Source organism: Oncorhynchus mykiss, chromosome 25, assembly GCF_057628025.1.
Source record: "Oncorhynchus mykiss isolate SJ-2025 chromosome 25, ASM5762802v1, whole genome shotgun sequence".
NCBI lineage: Eukaryota > Metazoa > Chordata > Actinopteri > Salmoniformes > Salmonidae > Oncorhynchus > Oncorhynchus mykiss.
The window spans coordinates 86,911,719-86,939,523 of record NC_143046.1 but is presented as its reverse complement, the minus strand read 5'-3'; the positions used below and the strand labels follow the sequence as shown (position 1 = coordinate 86,939,523).

At 43.1% G+C, this 27,805-nt stretch overlaps 2 protein-coding genes across 4 annotated transcripts in view; one reads left to right on the top strand and one right to left on the bottom strand.

The window, feature by feature from the left end:
• Window positions 1-2,667, bottom strand: part of snx9a (sorting nexin 9a) — a 35,340-nt gene extending 32,673 nt beyond the window's left edge. Inside the window, exon 1 of one of the 2 annotated variants that reach the window (XM_036962283.2) lies at window positions 539-2,667. In XM_036962283.2, the coding sequence (XP_036818178.1) occupies window positions 539-550 (12 nt within the window). In that variant the 5' untranslated portion in view covers window positions 551-2,667. The remainder of the gene's footprint in view (window positions 1-538) is intronic. The other variant, XM_090221344.1, reaches the window with a different exon arrangement.
• Window positions 2,668-10,718: 8,051 nt separating this feature from the next.
• LOC110504261 (uncharacterized) overlaps window positions 10,719-27,805 on the top strand; it is a 63,757-nt gene continuing 46,670 nt past the window's right edge. The window contains exon 1 of one of the 2 annotated variants that reach the window (XM_090221341.1): window positions 10,719-10,809. In XM_090221341.1, the coding sequence (XP_090077467.1) occupies window positions 10,794-10,809 (16 nt within the window). In that variant the 5' untranslated portion in view covers window positions 10,719-10,793. Of the gene's footprint in view, window positions 10,810-20,067; window positions 22,470-27,805 lie in introns of those variants that run through there. The other variant, XM_090221343.1, reaches the window with a different exon arrangement.

Genomic DNA, 27,805 nt, shown 5'->3' with positions numbered 1-27,805 from the left:
ATACATACTGTACATACATACATACATACATACTGTACATACATACATACTGTACATACATACATACATACATACTGTACATACATACATACTGTACATACATACATACTGTACATACATACATACTGTACATACATACATACATACATACTGTACATACATACTGTACATACATACTGTACATACATACTGTACATACATACATACTGTACATACATACTGTACATACATACTGTACATACATACATACATACATGCATACATACATATACATACATACATACATACATACATACATACATACGTATTGTTTAATCTGTCTCTGCACATGGCATCAATCCATATCTTGTATGACATTGGTTCAGTTTATAAACATGTTCTCTTTTAGTCATACAAGTTATTACTCTGAAGTCTAAACTACACTTCAATTAAACCCCCCTAATAGCGCATATGCTGTATGACAACAAAAAAAAAGCTAAATTAGCGTTGTCTACCATTCGATAAAGCGCACCATGACATGCTGAAGAAACTCTCCTACCTGCATTGCCATCGTTGCAGGATTTACAGTCGTTTTCCACTCAAAAACGTCCCGGTGAAAACACCCCGCATCAAAACAATCCCAATGTAAACAAAGCAGACGAGGCTACTCCAGCTCAAAACGATCCACTCTGGCGTATCTTCTTACAACTATGTTGTTACAACGTACGTGCTATTCTGCAGAGACGATTTCTCAATTTTCTAGGACGACATTTGCCTAATTTTCACCTGACAGAATAGTTTGTTAGTAATTTTGTATCCCCGCGGTAAAGAGCGACAGGGTGAGGAAAGGGGCCACTTCCTCCAAGCAGAAATGTAGAACAAGTAACAGGGGTGTGGATACGTGCCGCGTTCAAGTACTCGTCGGAAACTACGAAACTCGGAAATGTCCGACTTGCTAACCTGTTGTACATATACACGTGCCGCGCGTTCAACCTATTAACAAGTCGGACATTTCCTAGTTTTGTATTTTCGAATAGCACATGAACGTGGCAACAGTCGGACAGACAATTGTGTTTATTTTCCTTTAGCTGCTCGGTCATAGGTTTGACTGAGTAAATACACCGAGTAAAGACAACCATTCACAGATCAGGAACTCTCAACTTCTTAGTGAGAGATGGAAACTATGTCAACAAGCAAAAGGGGAAATATTAGCCAAAATTAATTGATGCAAATGTCAACTGCAAATTATTTGTGACCTTGTTAAGAGAGGTAATTAATATTGACTGAGTGATAGTCAATATTATAAGGTAATTATAGGCAATAATCATGGGTTCTGGTGAGACCTTTCAAATGCAATAAACTAATGATATGAACTATGAACTAAAGACCATGTGTGGATATTCTCCATCCGGTCACAGTCTGAGCTAACAGGTAGGCTAGGCTAGCAGGTAGGTAGACTTGGCCAACATGCAAGTAGGTTAGGCCAACAGGTAGGCTGTTGGCTAGGCTAACAAGCAGGTAGACTTGGCCAACATGCAGGTAGGCTAGGCCAACAGGCAGGTAGACTAGGCTAACAAGCAGGTAGACAAGGCTAACAAGCAGGTAGACTAGGCTAACAGGCAGGCTAGGCTAACAAGCAGGTAGGCTAACAGGCAGGCTAGGCTAATAAGCAGGTAGACTTGGACAACATGCAGGTAGAAAAGGCCAACAGGTAGGCTACCAAGCAGGTATGCTGACAAGCAGGTAGGCTAGGCCAACAGGTATGCTAACAAGCAGGTAGGCTAGGCCAACAGGTATGCAAGGCTAACAGGTAGGCTAGGCCAACAGGTATGCTAACAAGCAGGTAGGCTAGGGCTAACAAGCAAGTAGACTAGGGCTAACAAGCAAGTAGGCTAAGGCTAGGCCAACAGGTATGCTAACAAGCAGGTAGGCAAGGCCAACAGGTATGCTAACAAGCACGTAGGCTAGGCCAACAGGTATGCAAGGCTAACAGGTAAGCTAGGCCAACAGGTATGCTAACAAGCAGGTAGGCCAAGCTAACAGGTAGGCTAACAAGCAGGTAGGCTAGGCCAACAGATATGCTAACAAGCAGGTAGGCTAGGCCAACAGGTATGCTAACAAGCAGGTAGGCTAGGCCAACAGGTATGCAAGGCTAACAGGTAGGCTAGGCCAACAGGTATGCTAACAAGCAGGTAGGCTAGGGCTAACAAGCAAGTAGACTAGGGCTAACAAGCAAGTAGGCTAAGGCTAGGCCAACAGGTATGCTAACAAGCAGGTAGGCTAGGCCAACAGGTATGCTAACAAGCACGTAGGCTAGGCCAACAGGTATGCAAGGCTAACAGGTAGGCTAGGCCAACAGGTATGCTAACAAGCAGGTAGGCCAGGCTAACAGGTAGGCTAACAAGCAGGTAGGCTAGGCCAACAGATATGCTAACAAGCAGGTAGGCTAGGCTAACAGGTAGGAGAGTCCTAGTAGGTCTATTAGCCTACTTGTTATAAGCATGTATGAATCTTCATGTCTATTTAATAGGCTGTGTTATGTCGTTTCTTTTCTATGCGTCAATCTGTCAAATGCTGTTTTACAGAAGAACCGCAAATTAAAGGGTGTTTCCGAGATGGCTGTTCCAATCAGTCCGGGTCTGTATTTGATACTGTAACTGGTGTCATGGGCGGCGCTACAATGCCACTGGGCTGTGAACGGCACCGCCTCTGATCAAAGCGACTCTGTTGTTAACAGCTGAACCTGTCGGTCTGTGCAGGATTGAATGGGCGAAGTGCGCCCTCTGGTGGTGGATAATTAACATATTATTATATTTTTCTCTCTCTCCATCTCCCCTCCCCTCTCATTCTCCCCTCTACTACGCCACGTCTGTACTACTTGAACAAGCTAATGCTAACATGCACCTCCTTTCCTCTAGAATAACAAACTGAAATAAATGGCAGAAACAGGGGATTAACCTGAACTTGTCTGGTTTGTAGCCAAACTGTTTGTTTGTACTCCAGGTTGTGATATGATGGGTTCTGTTGTCTGCACAAAACCATTTAAATTAAAATTACTTAAAATATATTAATATATACATTTTTGTTATCATTCTCCAGATCTGTGCCTTGACACAATCCTGTCTCGGAACACTACGGCAAATTATTTCGACCTCATGGCTTGGTTTTTGCTCTGACATGAACTGTCAACGGTGGAACCTGTTTTCACTTTGTCAATGTGGGGTATTGTGATGTCATTATGGGGTATTGTGACGTCAATGTGGGGTATTGTGATGTCATTATGGAGTATTGTGATGTCATTATGGAGTATTGTGATGTCATTATGGGGTTTTGTGCGTAGGTTGCTGAGAACAAAAATCTATTTGATCCATTTTAGATTAAGACTGTAACGTAACAAAATGTGGAAAAAGTCAAGGGGTCTGAATATTTTTCCGAAGGCACTGTACATTCATATTGTAAAAGTTCCATTATAACAATTTGATTTGTTATAAGGGTCAAGTCAATAATTACTGTACTAAGGTGTGGGGTTTCAGAAAAGGGGGAGAGGGTCATACACAATGGGCACTGGGCCAGAGTTCCCCATACACGATGGGCACTGGGCCAGAGTTCCTCACACCTGACGGGCCCTGGGCCAGAGTTCCCCATACCTGACGGGCCATAGGTCTGAGTTCCCAATACACGATGGGCAATGGTCCAGAGTTCCCTATACCTGACGGGCAATGGTCCAGAGTTCCTCATACCTGACGGGCCATGGGCCTGAGTTCCTCATACCTGACGGGCCCTGGCCCTGAGTTCCTCATACCTGACGGGCCATGGGCTTGAGTTCCTCATACCTGACGGGCCCTGGGCCTGAGTTCCTCATACCTGACGGGCCCTGGGCCAGAGTTCCCTATACCTGGCGGGCCCTGGGCCGTGACCATGCGTATGCACAGCCGTGACCATGCGTATGCACAGCCGTGACCATGCGTATGCACAGTGGCAAGTGGTGGAATAAGGGAACTACTTGCTTAGAACAGAGAAAATGTATGCAGAGGTGGAAAAAGTACACAATTGTCAAACTGTAGTAAAAGTAAAGATACCTTCATAGAAAAGGACTCAAGTAAAAGTGAGTCACCCAGCAGTAAGAGTAAAAGTAAAAGTCTACAAGTATTTGGTTCTAAATATACTTAAGTATCAAAAGTAAATGTAATTGCTAAAATATACTCCAGTATCAAAAGTGAAAGTATGAATCATTTAAAATTCCTTATATTAAGGAAACCAGATGACAACCCTTTTTAAATTTGTATTTCTGGATAGCAAGGGTCACACTCCAACACTCAGATATAATTTACAGATAGCCAGGGTCACACTCCAACACTCAGATATAATTTACAAACGAAGCATTTGTGTTTAGTGAGTCCTCCAGATCAGAGGCAGTAGGGATGACCAGGGATGTTCTCTGTTTAGTGAGTCCTCCAGATCAGAGGCAGTAGGGACGACCAGGGATGTTCTCTGTTTAGTGAGTCCTCCAGATCAGAGGCAGTAGGGATGACCAGGGATGTTCTCTGTTTAGTGAGTCCTCCAGATCAGAGGCAGTAGGGATGACCAGGGATGTTCTCTGTTTAGTGAGTCCTCCAGATCAGAGGCAGTAGGGATGACCAGGGATGTTCTCTGTTTAGTGAGTCCTCCAGATCAGAGGCAGTAGGGATGACCAGGTATGTTCTCTGTTTAGTGAGTCCTCCAGATCAGAGGCAGTAGGGATGACCAGGGATGTTCTCTGTTTAGTGAGTCCTCCAGATCAGAGGCAGTAGGGATGACCAGGGATGTTCTCTGTTTAGTGAGTCTTCCAGATCAGAGGCAGTAGAGATGACCAGGGATGTTCTCTGTTTAGTGAGTCCTCCAGATCAGAGGCAGTAGGGATGACCAGGGATGTTCTCTGTTTAGTGAGTCCTCCAGATCAGAGGCAGTAGGGATGACCAGGTATGTTCTCTGTTTAGTGAGTCCTCCAGATCAGAGGCAGTAGGGATGACCAGGGATGTTCTCTGTTTAGTGAGTCCTCCAGATCAGAGGCAGTAGGGATGACCAGGGATGTTCTCTGTTTAGTGAGTCTTCCAGATCAGAGGCAGTAGAGATGACCAGGGATGTTCTCTGTTTAGTGAGTCCTCCAGATCAGAGGCAGTAGGGATGACCAGGGATGTTCTCTGTTTAGTGAGTCTGCCAGATCAGAGGCAGTAGAGATGACCAGGGATGTTCTCTTGATAGGGGTGTGAATTAGACCATTTTCCTGTCCTGCTAAGCATTCAAAATGTAACGAGTACTTTTGGGTGTCAATGTATCGGAGTAGCAATTAAAACTAAAAGTTGTCAAAAATATAAATAGTACAGTACAGTTACCAAAAAAACAAATTAAGTAGTACTTTAGAGTATTTTTACTTAACCCTGGTGTTGTCCTAAGGGTCAAAAATGACCCCCTAATTGAGATGCTACTGATTGAATTCAGACAAAACTACAACTTGTGCATGTGCAGCATCTCCCCTCCACGACCCCACACACGACCCCACACACGACTCAAGTTCACAGACAAAATAAACACAATTTCAGACAAAATAAAAACAATTTCAGACAAAATAAACATTTCTTGAAAGCATTGTTTACTAATGGGGAATGCAGTCAGAGGCTATAAAGGTGCTGCAGATGACAGTCCACCCCCCCAGTTCTCTCTTTACTGAAGCCATGACTGCATGTCTACAGGTCGTAGATCTGATTTTATCAGATGTCCAGGAGGAACAAGAGAACAATGATTTAGAAGAGGGGGAGGAATCTGAAGAAGAAGATGGTGAAGAATACAACCCAGAGCATGATACATAATCTTCAGATGAAGACGAAATCCCCCAAGCTGAAAGAGAGACAGAAAACACAGGTATAGATACCCAGGGATAATGGGGAAGGGGATAATGGGGAAGATGGGCGACACCTGGAGGGGGGTGGAGACAAGCACACGGACAGGTGAAACAGATCAGGGTGTTACAAATTAGAGTTGATTGATTTATGTTCTTCACATTTTTGTTTTGTATCTTACCATATCTTATTGTTGTTGTTTTTACACCTTGTTGATGGGGGAAATGGTGTAACGATATTTGTCTTCCTCCGACGAGGAGTATGACAGATCGGACCAATGTGCAGCGTGGTAAGTGTTCGTCATTTTTAATGAAAAGACACTGAACACGAAAATAGAAAAATAACAAAGTGAAAGAACGAAACGAAAAACTAAACAGTTCTGTCTGGTGAAGACACAGAAAACACTAAACAGTTCTGTCTGGTGAAGACACAGAAACCACTAAACAGTTCTGTCTGGTGAAGACACAGAAAACACTAAACAGTTCTGTCTGGTGAAGACACAGAAACCACTAAACAGTTCTGTCTGGTGAAGACACAGAAAACACTAAACAGTTCTGTCTGGTGAAGACACAGAAAACACTAAACAGTTCTGTCTGGTGAAGACACAGAAAACACTAAACAGTTCTGTCTGGTGAAGACACAGAAAACACTAAACAGTTCTGTCTGGTGAAGACACAGAAACCACTAAACAGTTCTGTCTGGTGAAGACACAGAAAACACTAAACAGTTCTGTCTGGTGAAGACACAGAAAACACAACAGTTCTGTCTGGTGAAGACACAGAAAACACAACAGTTCTGTCTGGTGAAGACACAGAAAACACAACAGTTCTGTCTGGTGAAGACACAGAAACCACTAAACAGTTCTGTCTGGTGAAGACACAGAAACCACTAAACAGTTCTGTCTGGTGAAGACACAGAAAACACTAAACAGTTCTGTCTGGTGAAGACACAGAAAACACTAAACAGTTCTGTCTGGTGAAGACACAGAAAACACTAAACAGTTCTGTCTGGTGAAGACACAGAAAACACTAAACAGTTCTGTCTGGTGAAGACACAGAAACCACTAAACAGTTCTGTCTGGTGAAGACACAGAAACCACTAAACAGTTCTGTCTGGTGAAGACACAGAAAACACTAAACAGTTCTGTCTGGTGAAGACACAGAAAACACTAAACAGTTCTGTCTGGTGAAGACACAGAAAACACTAAACAGTTCTGTCTGGTGAAGACACAGAAACCACTAAACAGTTCTGTCTGGTGAAGACACAGAAACCACTAAACAGTTCTGTCTGGTGAAGACACAGAAACCACTAAACAGTTCTGTCTGGTGAAGACACAGAAACCACTAAACAGTTCTGTCTGGTGAAGACACAGAAACCACTAAACAGTTCTGTCTGGTGAAGACACAGAAACCACTAAACAGTTCTGTCTGGTGAAGACACAGAAAACACTAAACAGTTCTGTCTGGTGAAGACACAGAAACCACTAAACAGTTCTGTCTGGTGAAGACACAGAAACCACTAAACAGTTCTGTCTGGTGAAGACACAGAAACCACTAAACAGTTCTGTCTGGTGAAGACACAGAAACCACTAAACAGTTCTGTCTGGTGAAGACACAGAAAACACTAAACAGTTCTGTCTGGTGAAGACACAGAAACCACTAAACAGTTCTGTCTGGTGAAGACACAGAAACCACTAAACAGTTCTGTCTGGTGAAGACACAGAAACCACTAAACAGTTCTGTCTGGTGAAGACACAGAAACCACTAAACAGTTCTGTCTGGTGAAGACACAGAAAACACTAAACAGAAAAGAATCACCCACAAAACACAGGTGGGAAAAGGCTACTTGAGTATGATTCTCAATCAGAGACAACGATCGACAGCTGCCTCTGATTGAGAACCACACCAGGCCAAACACAGAAATACAACATAGAAAAAAGAACATAGACAACCCACCCCAACTCACGCCCTGACCAAATTAACACAAAGAGATAATAAAGGAACTAAGGTCAGAACGTGACAAATGGTTAAAAAAAAATGGGAGAAGACAAGTATTTTGTAGTTGAATTCCTTATTGTACAGTATGTAAGAATATATCACTATGTTGCCAAAAAAGTGGCATTAATTCACAATGGAAAAACAATGAAATATTTTGTATTTTTTTTAAACGATTAAATCATTACTCTCACAATTTCACACATTTTCAACATATATTTTCCTTATTCACAGCGCTACACTTGGCAAACAGTTTCCTTATTCAACCACTTGGCACTGTGCGTAAGCATGGTCATGGCTGTGCGTTAAATATGCTCATGCGTAAACGTTCATATTGATAAATCTCACACTGGTGGAAATGATCCCACGTATGCAGATTTGTGCCTACAAATTGATTGAGAAATGAGGCTCCAGGTGTGTATTCACTAGGAACCAAACGGAATCAAACAGAACCAAATGAAATCAAACGGAACCAAACGGAATCAAACGGAACCAAATGGAATCAAATGGAACCAAATGGAATCAAACGGAACCAAACGGAATCAAACGGAACCAAATGGAATCAAACGGAACCAAATGGAATCAAACGGAACCAAATGGAATCAAACGGAATCAAACGGAACCAAATGGAATCAAATGGAAGCAAACAGAATCAAACGGAAGCAAACGGAATCAAACGGAACCAAACGGAACCAAACGGAACTAAACGGAATCAAACGGAACCCAACGGAATCAAACAGAACCAAAAGGAAGAAAGGGGGAAGGACTAACCTGAACTTGTACAATAGCAAACACACATATTCACTCCATTGCAAAACGGTTTGCTACAGTGTGTACTAATGAATACACCCCAGGTGTAGCCAACCTGTGTGTACTCCCGGTTGTGATATGATGGCTTCTTCTTATTATTTATACAAATATTAGATTTTCCCCCAGTGGTAACTTATTTTCTAGACTCATGGTTTATATATATATATGTGTGTGTGTGTGTGTGTGTGTGTGTGTGTGTGTGTGTGTGTGTGTGTGTGTGTGTGTGTGTGTGTGTGTGTGTGTGTAGGGCTAAGATTCAATCATATCAAGCGTAAAGCTGTGATAACTGACACCCACATAGCTGGTGTTTTTGGCGGTGTTGGAGGTCTAACTGAGTTAGGTGTGGCTGCTCATGTGGTCATTGTCACGAAGCCAAGCGTTACAAGTTCACAATGGGAAAGTTTACGTTATATAGAAATGACACTCATATTGAAAAATATTAAAGGAAAAATTGAAGATTTGTATCAGCCTAATCGAGGTGTAGATTACATCTCACATTCCAGTGTTCGAATTTGTAGAAAAGGCTGGGGTTTCTCTTAACCCATAAGAGTCTAACCACTTCAGACCCTTCAGTCTCGTGAGGCCTGTGAGTGTGCTAGAGGGAAACGTGTTCAGGAGAGTCTCATCTTCAGACCCTTCAGTCTCGTGAGGCCTGTGAGTGTCTCCTAGAGGGAAACAACTGACATGTTCAGGAGAGTCTCATCACTTCATAGAGGGGGTCATAATAGCTTGTAGGCCATCACCGTGCGGACGCTACAGACGACTTAGTGTTGAAGAGTGATGTTAGGGACGTCTCATGATCTGATACACACCGCTCTAGCTCGGTCACCTTTCACCACAGATGGGACATCTCTTGGTCTGATACACACCACTTTAGCTCGGTCACCTTTCACCACAGATGGGACATCTCTTGGTCTGATACACACCACTTTAGCTCGGTCACCTTTCACCACAGATGGGACATCTCTTGGTCTGATACACACCACTTTAGCTCAGTCACCTTTCACCACAGATGTCTCATGGTCTGATACACACCGCTCTAGCTCGGTCACCTTTCACCACAGATGGGACGTCTCCTGGTCTGATAAACACCGCTCTAGCTCGGTCACCTTTCACCACAGATGGGACGTCTCCTGGTCTGATACACACCGCTCTAGCTCGGTCACCTTTCACCACAGATGGGACGTCTCCTGGTCTGATACACACCGCTCTAGCTCGGTCACCTTTCACCACAGATGCGGAAGTGCGACATCGGCAGATTGGATTGAGACGAATCCAATGCAAATAAACGAACAAACAGATATTCCTAGCTTTAAAACAGAATGGTTTTCTATGGGGATTTTTGTATTATGTCATTTCGATTTCAGTGTGGGGGGGGGGGGGGGGGGGGAGAGAGACGCGGACATCAACCTTAGGGGTCTAATGGGACTCCGTGCAACCAATATCCGCTTTAGGCATAATGCCGGGAGCTGCTTGTGGATTTGACAGCTCTAAGGCATTTCCACATCCACTAAAACAACCACTACGTGGGTGTCGGCTAGAGCGAATCTAGCCCCTAGAGCTTTAGAGGGGAGTTAAGATTAAAGAACAACAGAGAGAGAGAGAGGGAGTATGAGTGGGAGTGGGAGTGGGAGAGAGTGAGGAAGAAAGAGACAAAGTTGGAGAGTGTGGGAGTGTGTTTTGAGAGAGTGGGACTATTTCGAGATAGAGTTGGAGTGTTTTGAGAGAGAGAGAGTGGAGGGAGTGTTTTGAGAGAGAGAGAGAGGGAGTGTTACGAGAGAGTGGGAGTGTTTTGAGAGAGAGTGGGAGTGTTTCGAGAGAGAGAGAGGGAGTGTTTTGAGAGAGAGTGGGAGTGTTTCGAGAGAGAAAGTGGGAGTGTTTCGAGAGAGAGAGAGGGAGTGTTTTGAGAGAGAGTGGGAGTGTTTTCGAGAGAGAGAGTGGAAGTGTTTTGAGAGAGAGTGGGAGTGTTTCGAGAGAGAGAGAGTGGGAGTGTTTCGAGAGAGAGAGTGGGAGTGTTTTGAGAGAGTGGAGGGAGTGTGTCAGTGTTTAAACCTGTGCAGTGAGTGAAGACGTGTTCTTTGTTGGGGATAGTTAAGATAGACTCACACTCTCTCCTGCTGAGAAGGATGCCAGTATGCTCTGCTTGAAAGGTAAGAATCATCTTTGATGATTTGACAGACACAAAAGGAGAGAGAGAGAGAGAGAGAGGGGGGGGCATAGGGAGAAAGAGAAAGAGATGCTGCCAGCTAAACTCTGCTGTTTCCCCTTCCTCACTTTTCTCCTCATCTTTCTTTAATCTCCTCTCTGTTCTTTCATTTGTGAGGAATAAGGTGTAGCAGCCCAGAAAGAGAGTGACAGAGAAGAAGTGAAACGGAGAAAGAGAGAAAGGGTGTTAGAGTTGTGTGTGTTGTATAGTAGCAGGCATTAGCATTAGCATTAGCATTACGATCGCTCCTCTTCCAAAACAAACTTTCAGCTGTCAGTCACTACAGTATCGAGACGGTCGACATCATTGAGTTTGTAGGGTTGCAAAATTACGTAAACTTTTCCCAAAATTCCCAGTTTTTTTTTCTCCAGAAATCAAGGATTTCTTGCTTATTCCCTCCTGATTCTGGGAGTATTCTAACTGGAATTTCGGGAAATACAGGGAATTTTGAGGACATTAGCCAACCCTTATGATGTTAATGTAAAAGAGGTGTAACAGGGCTGAATGTGACGCCTCAAGCCTGCCTGCATTCCCAGTAGATCTCCAGAGGTCTAGAGCAAGGGGTTCTTCAACTTTTTCAGCCTGGGACCCAAATGAGAAATTATGTGTTTTCCTGGGACCCAAGCTCATGAAAGCATGCAACTGTACGTAAATATCGGTGCATTTCATTGCCCTTATGCCAGCCTAAAACGAATGCAATAAAGACAAATAACAATTAAATTCAATATATATAGCTATTCATGTTTATTTTTTCCCCCCATTATAAACACTGTCTAGGTTGGAACCGTTGCTGTTAAAATATAATAAATCATTTTAATTCTGAACTGGAATAAACTGATTGATCACATCACACAGATGTAGAACAGAAAAACGAACACAAAGCCCTAATGAGAGGTGTGTGGCTGGTTGAAGCTTCAATAAGCATGTCTATTCTGGGCTCAGTTTTTGACAGTGCAACCCTGTACTTGTGTTTTTTAAATTTTTTTAAGTATGCCAGAATTGAGAACCCTGGCTCATAGATATGTGGTGCCAAACTGGATCAGAACATCTGAGCAACCCAGAACTGTGTGTGTGTGTGTGTGTGTGTGTGTGTGTGTGTGTGTGTGTGTGTGTTTACCTCAAAAAAAGCATCTTGCTTCAATCAGTTTATTCCATTTCAGAATGACATTTTTTAATTGTATTTTTTAACAGCAATAGTTCTAACCTATATACTTGTATTTTCCAATAATTTTGACAGTATGAAACAGTAGGTCTGATCATGTTTCATCTTCATATGTACTGCTACTTAGGGTTGCATCAGTAGTTAGCTAGCTTGCTTTGGCTAACTTTAGCTAGCTAGCTATTAGCTGTGTACAAGGGGGCATTGTTTGACAGAGAAACACATCTACTACTATGAGAGATAGTTATCCCTTATTTTTGCTGATATTATTTCTGCTGATACCTGTTATAAAATGACAACAATGCCTTGCTAGGTGACTAACTTTTAAACTGTCAAAAGCACTGTTTCCTGAAATACTGTTTCCTGAAGCATTACGGTCCAGCCGAGCAGTTGCTGTACCAGGCAGTGATGCAACCAGTCAGTATGCTCTTGATGTTGCAGCTGCGGTTATTAATTCTAGCATTATGTTGCCTTTATTAGTTCTAGCGCGTTATGTTGACGTTATCAGTTCTAGTACGTTCTGTTGCCTATTAGTTCTAGTGCGTTCTGTTGCCTATTAGTTCTAGTGCGTTCTGTTGCCTATTAGTTCTAGTGCGTTCTGTTGACGTTATCAGTTCTAGTACGTTCTGTTGCCTATTAGTTCTAGTGCGTTATGTTGACGTTATCAGTTCTAGTACGTTCTGTTGCCTATTAGTTCTAGTGCGTTCTGTTGCCTATTAGTTCTAGTGCGTTCTGTTGCCTATTAGTTCTAGTGCGTTCTGTTGCCTATTAGTTCTAGTGCGTTCTGTTGCCTATTAGTTCTAGTGCATTCTGTTGCCTATTAGTTCTAGTGCGTTCTGTTGCCTATTAGTTCTAGTGCGTTCTGTTGCCTATTAGTTCTAGTGCGTTCTGTTGTCTATTAGTTCTAGTGCGTTCTGTTGCCTATTAGTTCTAGTGCGTTCTGTTGCCTATTAGTTCTAGTGCGTTCTGTTGACGTTATCAGTTCTAGTACGTTCTGTTGCCTATTAGTTCTAGTGCGTTATGTTGACGTTATCAGTTCTAGTACGTTCTGTTGCCTATTAGTTCTAGTGCGTTATGTTGACGTTATCAGTTCTAGTACGTTCTGTTGCCTATTAGTTCTAGTGCGTTCTGTTGCCTATTAGTTCTAGTGCGTTCTGTTGCCTATTAGTTCTAGTGCGTTCTGTTGCCTATTAGTTCTAGTGCGTTCTGTTGACGTTATCAGTTCTAGTACGTTCTGTTGCCTATTAGTTCTAGTGCGTTATGTTGACGTTATCAGTTCTAGTATGTTCTGTTGCCTATTAGTTCTAGTGCGTTCTGTTGCCTATTAGTTCTAGTGCGTTCTGTTGCCTATTAGTTCTAGTGCGTTCTGTTGCCTATTAGTTCTAGCCTGTTATGTTGCCTATTAGTTCTAGTGCGTTCTGTTGCCTATTAGTTCTAGTGCGTTCTGTTGCCTATTAGTTCTAGTGCGTTCTGTTGCCTATTAGTTCTAGTCTGTTATGTTGCCTGTTAGTTCTAGCCTGTTATGTTGCCTATTAGTTCTAGTCTGTTATGTTGCCTGTTAGTTCTAGCCTGTTATGTTGCCTATTAGTTCTAGTGCGTTCTGTTGCCTATTAGTTCTAGTGCGTTCTGTTGCCTATTAGTTCTAGTCTGTTATGTTGCCTATTAGTTTTAGCCTGTTATGTTGCCTATTAGTTCTAGTGCGTTCTGTTGCCTATTAGTTCTAGAGTGTTAATGTTATAAGGAAAAAGTGTGTCTCCATAACGACCAATATAAATAGCCTACAAATGGTAAACTACTCCTTGACACAGCTGCCTCTGCTACTCTCTCAACCCATACACCCCCTCCCCACCCTTCATTAATTATCTCACTCACATCCTGCTCACTGCCTGATAGTCAGCAGCAGCAGGTTATAGTAAAATATATTTTTTTATTTTTGAAAAGAGAAATACAGTGGTCGGGAACGGTGCAATTTAAAAGTAGCCCCAAAACCCGCCAATACATTTTCACACAGGACATCATTTTCAATGTTGACCAATTTTGTGTGAAAAAATTGCAAACATGGCAACCCTGGTCATGCTGTGGATGTTTGGTCAGCACATGTCGTCACATTGTGGGCGCTTGTCGTTATTTCTCAGAGTTTGTATGAAACGAAGAGAGAAACTCATTGCTGTATTTGCGTTAAGAAAGGCTCGTAGAGCTCTGCACAGCTATCCAACCACACATACACACACTATCCAACCACACACACGCACACACACACACACACACACTATCCAACCACACACACACACACACACACACTATCCAACCACACACACACACACACACACACACACACACACACACACACACACACACACACACACACACACACACACACACACACACACACACACACACACACACACTATCCAACCACACACACACACACTATCCAACCACACACACACACACACACTATCCAACCACACACACACACACACACACACACACACACACACACACACACACTATCCAACCCCACACACACACACACTATCCAACCCCACACACACACACTATCCAACCAACCACACACACACACACACACACACACACACACACACACACACACACACACTATCCAACCACACACACACACACACACACATACACACACACACACACACACACACACACACACACACACTATCCAACCACACACACACACACTATCCAACCACACACTATCCAACCCCACACACACACACTATCCAACCCCACACACACACACTATCCAACCCCACACACACACACTATCCAACCAACCACACACACACACACACACACACACACACACACACACACACACACACACACACTATACAACCACACACTATCCAACCCCACACACACACACTATCCAACCCCACACACACACACTATCCAACCAACCACACACACACACACACACACACACACACACACACACACACACACACACACACACACACACACACACACACACACACACACACACACACACACACACACACACACTATCCAACCACACACTATCCAACCCCACACACACACACTATCCAACCCCACACACACACACTATCCAACCAACCACACACACACACACACTATCCAACCAGTTAGGAGATTAACCAGGTGTTTGACTGCTCCTGTTTTGACTCCTGATTATTCTTAAATGAAAGAAGTTAGGAACCACCAAGAGTCTTCCTAGAGCTGGCCGCCCGGCCAAACTGAGCCATCGGTGGAGAAGGGCCTTGATCAGGGAGGCGACCAAGAACCCGATGGTCACTCTGAGAGAGCTCCAGAGTTCCTCTGTGGAGATGGGAGAACCTTCCAGAAGCACAACCATCTCTGCAGCACTCCACCAATCAGGCCTTTATGGTAAAGTGGCCAGATGGAAGCCCCTCAATAAGAGGCACATGACAGCCCACTTGGAGTTTGCCACCTACAGGACTCTCAGACCATGAGAAACAAGAGTCTCTGGTCTGATGAAACTCTTGATTGAACTCTTTGGCCTGTATGCCAAGTGTCACGTCTGGAGGAAACCAGGCACCGCTCATCACTTGGCCAATACCATCCCTACGGTGAAGCATGGTGGTGGCAGCATCATGCTGTTGGGATGTTTTTCAGCACCAGGGACTGGGAGACTAGCCAGGATCGAGGGAAAGATGAACGGATCCTTAATTAAAAACGTGTGAGAATCAACTTGTTTCTCCAAGTACATTTACAGAATGTTACTTGGTGATATGGTACTGCTAGTGATAGACAACATTTAGAGACAGAATACAGACAGGAGTGTGTGTGTGTGTGTGTGTGTGTGTGTGTGTGTGTGTGTGTGTGTGCGTGCGTGCGTGCGTGGTAATGACTAAGGCCAGGCGTAACGTGATGTTGATTCTCTCTTAGTGACCAATCATCAGTCAGGTGACTCTGATTGTAGAGGACCAACGGTCAGTGATTTAATCAGCCTGACCACCACATTCCATGTTTATTTCCAGGCTGGTGTGTGTGTGTGTGTGTCAGTAATGATAGTGGGAGATTCCTTACATACTGTATATGTATGGTAGTCTGTGCTGCTCCCCGGCGTATTTATTTTGTCACCTTTATTTAACCAGACAAGTCAGTTAATTAAGAACAAATTCTTATTTACAATGACGGCCTATGGGACTCGAACCAGGGTGTCTGTCGTGACACCTTTTAGGACTGAGATGCAGTGCCTTAGACAGCTGCGTTCCAGACGTACAGGGAATGTCAGGGATATCTTCCCTGTGGGCGTGCATTAAGGGCTTTGTGTGTGTTGGTCCATTGAAAAACTGGCATTCCACACACATTCGAGTGTGTGTGTGTGTGTGTGTGTGTGTGTGTGTTCGTGCGTGCGTGCGTGCGTTTGGTGTGTGTGCTAGTTTTAACCCAGTGTAAGAATCCAAGGCATCCATACCCCAGGCAAAAACGTTTGTGAAAATGTATGTCTACTGTCAGTAGTTCCAACACTGTCATGGTGTAGTGTCAGTATCAGAAGCGGCCAGCAGATGGAGCTGCTGCTGTCTCTGGCCTTATAATGTAACATTTAAAGGGGGAATTTTAAACCTGTGGGATTCTGGGCTTGTTTTCATCATGTCTGAGGTATTTCTAGGACACTGAGTTGTATTTGACACATAATTGCCCAGGAGAAAGGCAGGTCAGGGCTTCGCTGGTTGATGCCCCCTATGACGGCTTCCTGATGTATATGGGGTGTCAGGCAGCCTAGTGGTTAGGACGTAGAGGTGGCAGGTAGCCTAGTGGTTAGAACGTAGAGGTGGCAGGTAGCCTAGTGGTTAGAACGTAGAGGTGGCAGGTAGCCTAGTGGTTAGAACGTAGAGGTGGCAGGTAGCCTAGTGGTTAGAACGTAGAGGTGGCAGGTAGCCTAGTGGTTAGAACGTTGGGCCAGGAACCGAAAAGTTGCTAGATTGAATCCCCAAGCTGACAAGGTAAAAAATCTGTCATTCTGCCCCTGAACAAGGAAGTTAACCCACTGTTCCCCCGGTAGGCCGTCATTGTAAATAAGAATTTGTTCTTACCTGACTTGTCTAGTTAAATACATGCCGGTGTATTGATGGGGCAGATCTAAAAATAAATGTAATCCTGCTTTGTGGCATTTTGCAAAGGCTCTGTTATACTGATCGCACCACATATTGTTGTGGGTTTAGGCTGTCTGTCTCTGTTCGATTAGAGTCATTGGATGCATTTCAGCGATTCCTATCGACGGGATTCATTGCTAAATATTCAAGCAGACACATTTGTTTCCTGTCTCTGGAAGACTACAACTTGTGTTGGGCGGTGGTTCGAGCTCTGGCGCCCGTCCTTCCCCCAAGGCCAGAGTTTTTATTTATTTTTTAAAGGAGGAGGACACTAACAACAATCCGTTTGGGTTAAACTGAAAGAACTGACCAGACGCAATGGCTTTAAGTGATTCCTCTCATCCACACAAATGTTACGATGAAGCATATATTAGCTACATAATGACATTCAACCATACAACCAACCAAAACAAAGAGTTGGATTAAGCTAACATTAGAAGCTCAGCTACAGCCGGTGCCGGCACCAAGAGGACAGAGGACGATACGGTGCCTAGCTACATTTTCCTGCAAGCCACTGAAACCCATATTGTGTATTTCTGTCTAATATAATACTGTTACAGTGAAGGGAAATCAAATGTAATTTTTTTTTGCTATCTCAACTTAGCTAGAAAGAGAAGAGGTTTTACCATCGAGATACAAAAGATCTCAGATTGGAAAACCTCTTCTATTTTTTGTTCTAGATATGACTAGCGGTTAAAACTTAAGAGCTGAAAATCAGGAGGCTGTATTTATATTCTATACCATTAAGCAAACTAAACCAAATTGTAAATGTGTACTGTTTTGCTTACTTGTATAATGGCATGTTTAAAATATTTTTCACTCCAACCCTGTTCCTGGAGATACCCTTGTGTAGGTTTAAACCAGGGTTCTCCAACCCTGTTCCTGGAGAGATACCCTCCTGTAGGTTTAAACCAGGGCTTTCCAACCCTGTTCCTGGAGAGATACCCTCCTGTAGGTTTAAACCAGGGCTTTCCAACCCTGTTCCAGGAGAGATACCCTCCTGTAGGTTTACACCAGGGCTCTCCAACCCTGTTCCTGGAGAGATACCCTCCTGTAGGTTTACACCGGGGCTCTCCAACCCTGTTCCTGGAGAGATACCCTCCTGTAGGTTTACACCAGGGCTCTCCAACCCTGTTCCTGGAGTGCTAATAGGTTTTAATCACATCAGATAATTTTCAGAACTGATCTGATGTGTCAAAAGACCAATTAGTTTAAAAAAAGATCAGAATTTAGCTGCCTGTGTAAACACAGCCTTAGTCCTTTGTCCTGCAATGGTGTTCTGCACGGTGGACTTCTCCAGGAAGATCAATGGAAACAAGATGCACCTGAGCTCAATTTCGGTTCTTATAGCAAAGGGTCTGAATACTGTAGATAAGGTATTTCAGTTTTTTTATTTTTAATATATTTGCAAAAATGCTTTGTCATTATGGGGTATTGTGATGTCATTATGGGGTATTGTGATGTCATTATGGGGTATTGTGATGTCATTATGGGGTATTGTGTGTAGATTGATGAGGATTAAACGTGTTTTAAATCCTCTTTTAAAATAAGGCTGTAATGTGACGAAATGTGGTAAAAAGTCAATGGGTCTGATTAGTTTCAGACGAAACTGAATGTACAGATATTACCGAATATTATTTTTCTGTTTGGGATTGAGGAGAAATGACACCTCAATCGCTCTCATACACAACAATACATTTACTGTCTACAATACAATACAATACATTTGCTGTCCCGTATAGCTCAACTGGTAGAGCATGGCTCTTGCAATGCCAGTGTCCTGGGTTTGATTCACCATGGTGGGTGGACCAGTATGAATGTGTGTACTTACTACTGTAAATTGCTCTGGATAAGAGCATATAATGTAAAATGTAAACAAAACCCTCATCTCAAAGTACTGTCTGTAAACCTCCCCCAGCCAATTGACTTTGACAGATCGTGTCTTTTTTGGTATTGTGTTTTGAGAGAAGAATGAGGTGGTTTGTATCATTACTGTTGTAGTCTTGATTTTATGACTTTCACTGTCCCTTGCTGGTTTCTGGCCCACAACATTGTTGTGCTCCATAACTGCAAGGTGTGCCTGTTCCCACATGGTTGTGTACCCAAAATGCCCCCAGCGTTGGGTTATTTATCAGCAGGGCACTGTGGAATGAGTCCAAAGTGAAATTTTACAAAGAGAATAGGAGTAGACTGAATTGATGACATGGTCTGGAAGGTACTGTGTTGTACTCAGACTATCTCTAACCTCCTGTAAATCCCATTACACAAACCATACAAACACTACCCAATTCATGTTTATGCCCACGCTTACTGTAAATAGAGCTATCTCAGCTGTCAGCTTGTAAATATTTTTTTTGCCAATTTACCTTCACCTTGTGTAGAGCTAGCGGTTGGAAGTGCATGATGGTGGAATCAGATTCTGTACCACCTACAACAAAATACACAACAATACACATCTCAACCACCACTAGCGTCACTAAATTGGCGTCAAGATTGCTAGCCAGCTGAGACTGGCTGAGAACTAACTTAGTTAGTTGATGTGTCAACATTTAGGACCATGGTCAACATTGGCTGACAAAACCAAAAACTTTCAACATGCACACGTTAACACAAAAATAATAAGGGAGATTAAAAGATAATGCCCAAATGTTGTATCATGGGACTGGCTGAGAAAATAGCTGATTTATACACATTTATAATGGCTACCAACACACGGAGAGTGAGTTAGCTATATCGTAGGAGTGTGAAAGATAAGACAATTTCACAATTGTTTTTAATTAGCACAGCCAGGCACAGAACACCACACACACGTTGAAAAAACAAACATTAAAAACAAAATAAAACGTTCTGAGATTACTGTTTGTTGGTCATTTGAAGTGAACATTATTCAAGTGTTTTATTTACCGCCATTAGCCGTTTCATGCTAGGTAGCCACTGCTTCTTCTTGAGGTTGATAAAACCCCGGAGATGAGGGGCACCGTTCTCGTCTTTTTCTTTACCAATCACCGCGGAAACCCGGGTCTAAACTCCGGATAGTCGGTTCAAGAGAAGTTCGCTTTCAGGATCGCAACCGTTTTTCCCCCTGGTAACCATGTTGCCAGGGACGCAGAGTCATTAGTTACCGGGACGGAGCCACCGATGCTCATGGGTGATCTGACGAATCCGATCTGGGTAACCTATATTAAACCGGTGAAAAATTCTACCTAGCGGACTGTATCAGCGTTCAGCTATGAATGCCAAATGTTCTGGTTCACTATGAGCAGACGAATAAACAGGAAGTCGAAACATCCCGACTCTACTAATAAAATGAAAAGTGATAGTTGTAGCTTGTGGTTTGGATAATGTTGATGTTTATGATAAAAAACTGAATGTTGTTCATATAGTAACGACTATATGCCGTTGCAGAGCCAGGGTGAAATTCCCCTTTAAAGTGTGAGTAGCTCTTACTCTCACACGCCGTTAATGACCTTTTATAGGAAAAGCGTGTGTGGTCTATGAGACATCAGTAATTACCTGTACCATGTTGACCATATGTGAGGCCGGCCTTCTTCAGGATAATCCTAGTTAAGAGATTATTGAGAGAGAAGGAGTGGGTAGATGGAGAGAGAGAGAGAGAGAGAGAAAGAGAGAGGTGACGCGAGAGAGACAAGGAAGGACCGAACCATACAGTCTCAGAGATCGGTTTCTGTAAGAGTCCACTACGTGAGATAGATCTGTACTCTCTCTCTACCAGTGTTTCTCTATGGTCATTCCACCGTGGATGGTCACTAACATACAGCTCATTGAGAATCTACTGTTGTAGGGAAGACTCGGAGAGTCCAGCCTCTTCAGACCAGACTTGATGGGAACTGTTTGGAAAGAGTGGATGACGGATTACGTGGACTGTTAGAACAATTAATCACACAGGTGAGACAGGGAGAGACTCTGAGAAGATGATAGCATACGTGGACTGTCTGTCCACCGAGCCGGTGGTAGGAGGAGGCGTGGGGGCTCAATGCTGGAAAGGGGGCTTCAGCGAGGATGAGGACGAGCTGCTTCCGGCCTGCTCGAAAGATGTTCAAAAGATGCTCTACCTGCAGCCCAAGAGCGAGGGCAGTCTGAGACGTCGGCTGCTCACCTCCAAGATCCACCAGCAACGAGACGGACCGTGGGCGTCCAGACCACTCGCCCGGAGACAACCGGACAACAAGGGCCTCCAGGGGCCACTACACAGACAGGACTTCCCATACCCTGGCCCCAGCCCCCCCGGCCTGGTGCGTCACCATCGAGCAGGCTACTCCTCCAGGGGCTCCCAGCAGCACACGCACGGCCACTGCCTGACCCAGCTACGGAAGACCAGCTATTTTCCCCCCACACCCGACCATCATCCTGGGTACAGCTTCCTCCCATCACCTCTTTCTCCTCCAGGAGCAGCCAGCTACAGTCACACTGGACCTTCAGGATACCCAAACCCTGGACCCCCAGGATATCCAAACTCTGGACTCCTAGGCTACCCTAATTGTGGATCTGCTGGGTACCCCAACTCTAACCCAGGACACTGTAAACCAGCCTACAACACCACCCCCAGCAGCAGCCTTAACCCAGGACACTGTAACCCAGCCTACAACACCAACCCCAGCAGCAGCCTTAACCCAGGACACTGTAAACCAGCCTACAACACCAACCACAGCAGCAGCCCTAACCCAGGACACTGTTTCCCAGCCTACAAAACCAACCCCAGCAGCAACCCTAACCCAGGACACTGTAACCCAGCCTACAAAACCAACCCCAGCAGCAACCCTAACCCAGGACACTGTAACCCAGCCTACAAAACCAACCCCAGCAGCAACCCTAACCCAGGACACTGTAACCCAGCCTACAAAACCAACCCCAGCAGCAGCCCTAACCCAGGACACTGTTTCCCAGCCTACAAAACCAACCCCAGCAGCAACCCTAACCCAGGACACTGTAACCCAGCCTACAAAACCAACCCCAGCAGCAACCCTAACCCAGGACACTGTAACCCAGCCTACAACACCAACCACAGCAGCAGCCCTGACCTAAGACGCCAAAACACTGCCCAAGGACACAGCAACACTTACCTCAACTCTGGATATCCTTCCCCAAGACTGGGATACGGCCCTACCTCCCTCCCAGGACCAGGCTACAGCTCTGGGTTTGCTCCCCAGTCCCAGCCCAGCCTCCCCACTCCACCACCCAAGCGGAGAAAGAGGTTCTATAACCTGCTCCGACGGCGCAGCTACAACACCAGCCAGATCCCCTTCTCACACACCCCCCTCTTACACACACCCAAATGTCAAGACTGGAGAGGTAGGCAGCAGTATTCACTTTTCTCTCTTGTTTTAGATTCTGTTGTTGTTTTGTTTGTTTTGTTTTTTAACACTGTAACGGATGAACTGAACTTCAGGAATATTTTGTGAAACTCACCCTTTCCCTGTAAAATGAAAATCTGGTTCCGCAGGTGTTACCTGAACAACAACAAAATTGGTTTGCCCAAACTTAGCTCCAACTTGAGAAAACATAGGCAAGAATTCAGTCAACTTAAAATTATGTGTTTGCTCAAATTGTCTCATTTTCAGTCAAGTAGAAATGATTTTTGTGGGCATCTTACCTATAAAAAAAAGTCTGTGGAACTATTTACACAAACAGTGCTTTTAAAATATATATATAAAAAAAACACTGTTTTCAACTTACATGGCAATGCGTGATAACATTGAGCATGTTGATTTATACAGTAGTTTATATTCAACTTGTCCTCAACTGGGATATGAACTCACAACGTCTCGGCTCACAGCATACCAATCGTCCTGCTACCATGCCGGTGTCAATGACTAAGATCCCTTGTGTTACTTTGCACAGTAAATCTCAGTTCTGTTATTAAAAGCACACTCAAGAAAAACTGTTTTATTTTTCATTGTAACATCAAAACAGAGTAGTATGCTTATACGGAAAAAACGAAATAAGCAAATGAAATCAACGATGAGAGAATTGTCAGATTAATTGATAATTGACACAGACACGTAGCAGGAAGAAGTGAATGCTGTGAACCAATGGGTTGTGAGTTCAAATCTCAGGTGAAAATAATATTTTATAATATTTTTCTTGAATATAATATTTTAATAATTACAGAAAGTAGTCAAATATGTAAATAGAAAACATTGTATTTTAAAAGTGCTTTATGTAAATAGCTCCAGAGCCTTTTTAAATTCTAATGATAATTTCTAGTTGAATCAAGTTGAGCAAACACATCATTTTAAATTGAGTGAATTTTTTGCCTACGTTTTCTCAAGTGTAAGCTAAGTTCGGGCCAACTATTTTTAGTTCAGGTAACACTTAAAAGTTGAGTAAACCCCAAAAAGAGGCTGGGGAACCAGTTTCTTAATAATGATTCGTTGAAACAAAACAACTAGATTTTTTTTTACAGTGTACCTGGTAAGCATTCTTGGAATGGGAGAGTCCAGATTAGCTTTGACCCAGCTCTACCCTGGTTGGCCCTCCCTCTCTCTCTCTCTTGTCTCTCTCTCTCGCTCTCACTCAATTCAATTCAAGGGGCTTTATTGTCATGGGAAACATATGTTAACATTGACAAAGCAAGTAATGTAGATAATAAACAAAAAGTTATATTAACAATGAAACATTAACATTACACTCAGAGAAGTTCCAAAAGAATAAAGACATTCCAAATGTCATATCATGTATATAGACAGTGTTGTAACAATGTGCAAAACTCTCTCTCTCTACCATCTCTGTCTCTCTCTCTCTCTCGATCTATCTACCATGTCTCTCTCTCTGTACTCTAATATCCAAGGGGGGGGGGGGGGGGGGGGGGGGTTGTTCTCCCGTAGATAGTCTTCTTCTCTCCTCCTACTTCCCCTTCCACTTTATATATGTACAAGGAAGGGATATGGCTAATCTAGCTTAGCACGGCTACAGAGGGGAGAAGAGGTAGGAGGTACAGCAGGGCTGCTTAATCTGGATTAGGATGTAGGACGATGTCACAGAGGTTGATCCTTTACACTCCTCGTTTGGTTGTTTTGTATTGAGTATAAAAGGCCAGAAAACATTCATTATTTGTATGTATATCGCAGTCTAACGTAGTGTGTGTGTGTGTGTGTGTCTGGGGATATGAGTGTGTGTGGCTACAGTGCTGAACACATCATGACTCACTGGGACTGGTCTACACACGCACACACACACACACACACTCCACACAGTCGTATTCAATCCCTTGTCAGGGGGGGTGATCCCACCCCACCACAAATCAAGTGACACAACCTTAAAATCTGTGTATTTATAATTTCCACATCAACAAATAACCTTCAATTCATTTTCATCTCCTTCAATTCATTTTCATCTCTCCTATCAAAATGAAGAGAACCAATACATATCAATTAAATTACATGTTTTTATTTTTTTATTGTTTGTATATTGTCCCATAACATAATGTGTACTCTTAATGTTTGGTTCCCCAAAAAACAAAACAACATTTTTTGGGGTATTTTTTAACACTAGGCGTGGCGACCCCGACTTTCAGTACCACTGCTGCGGAGAGATTAAGTCCATACGACGAGAGCGGTAAACGTTTCTAATTCTGGGTACGTAGGTTAGGTGACAAACAGGCTTTCGTTTCCAACCGCTACTGTCACTCAGATATACATCGTCTGCTAGCTACTGACCTGTGAGTGTTCTTGGCCAGCCACAGCACAGGCATTTAATGATTCTAGCTAGCAATGCTAATTTCAATGGCTTGATGCCTACGGATGCTGACTCCTATGGTTCTAATAACGATGAGGATAGCAATGCTAATTTCAATGGCTTGATGCCTACGGATGCTAACTCCTATGGTTCTAATAACGATGAGGATAGCAATGCTAATTTCAATGGCTTGATGCCTACGGATGCTAACTCCTATGGTTCTAATAACGATGAGGATAGCAATGCTAATTCTAATGGATGTTGATAACGATGACGCTACAGATTTGTATTTGTATTTATTATTAAGGATCCCCATGAGCTGCCGAGGCAGCAGCTACTCTTCCTGTGGTCAATTAAGTCACTTTATACAATTTTAAAAACATTACAGATTTCACAACACACTGTGTGCCCTCACTCCACCACTACCACATATCGACAGTACTAAATCCATGTGTGTGTGTGTGTGTGTGTGTGTGTGTGTGTGTGTAATGTGTATGTTATCGTGTGTGTGTGTGTGTATGCATGTGTCTGTGCCTGTGTTTGTGTCACTTCACAGTCCCCGCTGTTCCATAAGGTGTATTTTTATCTGTTTATTTAATGTTTTTTTTTTTAAATCAATTTTTACTGCTTGCATCAGTTACTTGACTTGGAATAGAGTTCCATGTAGACATGGCTCTATGTCAGCGGTTCCCAAACTTTTTATAGTCCCGTACCCCTTCAAACGTTCAACCTCCAGCTGCGTACCCCCTCTAGCACCAGGGTCAACACACTCTCAAATGTTGTTTTTTGCCACATATTTATTAAACATAAGAATGAGTGTGACTTTTTATCACAACTCGGGTCTCTTGGGAAGTGACAAAGAGCTCTTATAGGACCAGGGCATAAATAATAATATAATAACAATTAATTAATTTAGCTATTTATTTTACTATCTTACATATAAAACCTTATTTGTTCATCGAAACTTGTGAATAACTCACCACAGGTTAATGAGAAGGGTGTTCTTGAAAGGATTCACATAACTGCAATGTTGGGTTGTATTGAAGAGAATCTCAGTCTTAAATCATTTTCCACACACATTCTGAGCCTGTATTTAGTTGACATGCTAGTGAGGGCCGAGAATCCACTCTCACATAGGTACGTGGTTGCAAAGGGGATCAGTGTCTTAACAGCGCAATTTGCCAAGGCAGGATACTCTGAGCGCAGTCCTATCCAGAAATCTGACAGTGGCTTCTGATTAAATTAAATTTTCACAGAACCACTTTTTGCGATTTCGATGAGGCTCTTGTTCAGATGTCGGCAAGTGGACTGGAGGCAGGGCATGAAAGGGATAACAAATCCAGTTGTTTGTGTCATCTGTTTTGGGAAAGTACCTGCGTAATTGCGCACCAAACTCTCTCAGGTGCTTCGCTATATCACATTTGACGTTGTCCGTAAGCTTGAGTTCATTTGCACACAAAAAAATAAATCATACAATGATGGAAAGACCTGTGTGTTGTCTTTGTTAATGTAGACAGAGAAGAGCTCCAACTTCTTAATCATAGCCTCAATTTTGTCCCGCTCATTGAATATAGTTGCAGAGAGTCCCTGTAATCCTAGATTCAGATCTTTCAGACAAGAAAAAACATCACCCAGATAGGCCAGTCGTGTGAGAAACTCATCATCATGCAAACTGTCAGACAAGTTAAAATTATGGTCAGTAAAGAAAACTTTAAGCCCCTTCTCTCAATTAAAAAAAATGTGTCAATACTTTGCCTCTTGATAACCAGCACACTTCTGTACGTTGTAAAAGCTTTATATAGTCTCTGCCCATATCATTGCATAGTGCAGTAAATACACAAAGGTTAAGGGGCCTTGCTTTTAACAAAATTAACCATTTTCACTGTAGTGTCCAAAACCTCTTTCAAGCTGTCAGGCATTCCCTTGGCAGCATGAGCCTCTCAAAGGTTGCTACAGTGTACCCAAGTGGTGTCGCGTTACCACTCTACTTTGTCTCCCTGCCATGGCTTCTTTGCCATCAGTACAGATACCAACATGAGCAGCAGCTACGTTTGGCTACGTACGGACCGTTAGTGGAATTGCTGCGAGAAAGTAGCAGTTAATGTGATTGGATGTTCATTATTTGACTAGGTTACCTGTATTTGACATTGTGTTGTTATTTCGCTGAACACTAGATGGTTGAATCTGATTTTTTGGTAGTGAAACGATGCTACTCAGGAAAGAAAAAAACCTCACACAAATGTATAGCCCCGTTGGAAAATATAAATGTACTGTTTGAAAATGTGGAGAAAAAAAATCTGTAGGCGTGCTGAAAGTCTGTTGTCAATTTGTTTGTTGTGAAATAGCATTGTATCTGGTAGAGGTCGACCGATTAATCGGAATGGCCGATTAATTAGGGCCGATTTCAAGTTTTCATAACAATCGGAAATTGGTATATTTCGGCACCGATTTGTCCGATTTTTTTTAAATATATTTTTTTACACCTTTATTTATCCTTTACTTAACCAGGCAAGTCAGTTAAGAACAAATTCTTATTTTCAATGACGGCCTAGAAACAGTGGGTTAACTGCCTCGTTCAGGGGCAGAATGACAGATTTTTACCTTGTCAGCTCGGGGATTCAATCTTGCAACCTTACAGTTAACTAGTCCAACGCTCTAACCACCTGATTACATTGCACTCTACGAGGAGACTGCCTGTTACGCGAATGCAGTAAGCCAAGGTAAGTTGCTAGCTAGCATTAAACTTATCTTATAAAAAAAAATCAATAAATCATAATCACTAGTCAACTACACATGGTTGATGATATTACTAGTTCATCCAGCGTGACCTGCATTGCATATAATCGATGCGGTGCGTATTCGCGAAAAAGGACTGTCTTGCTCCAACGTGTACCTAACCATAAACATCAATGCCTTTCTTAAAATCAATACACAGAAGTATCTATTTTTAA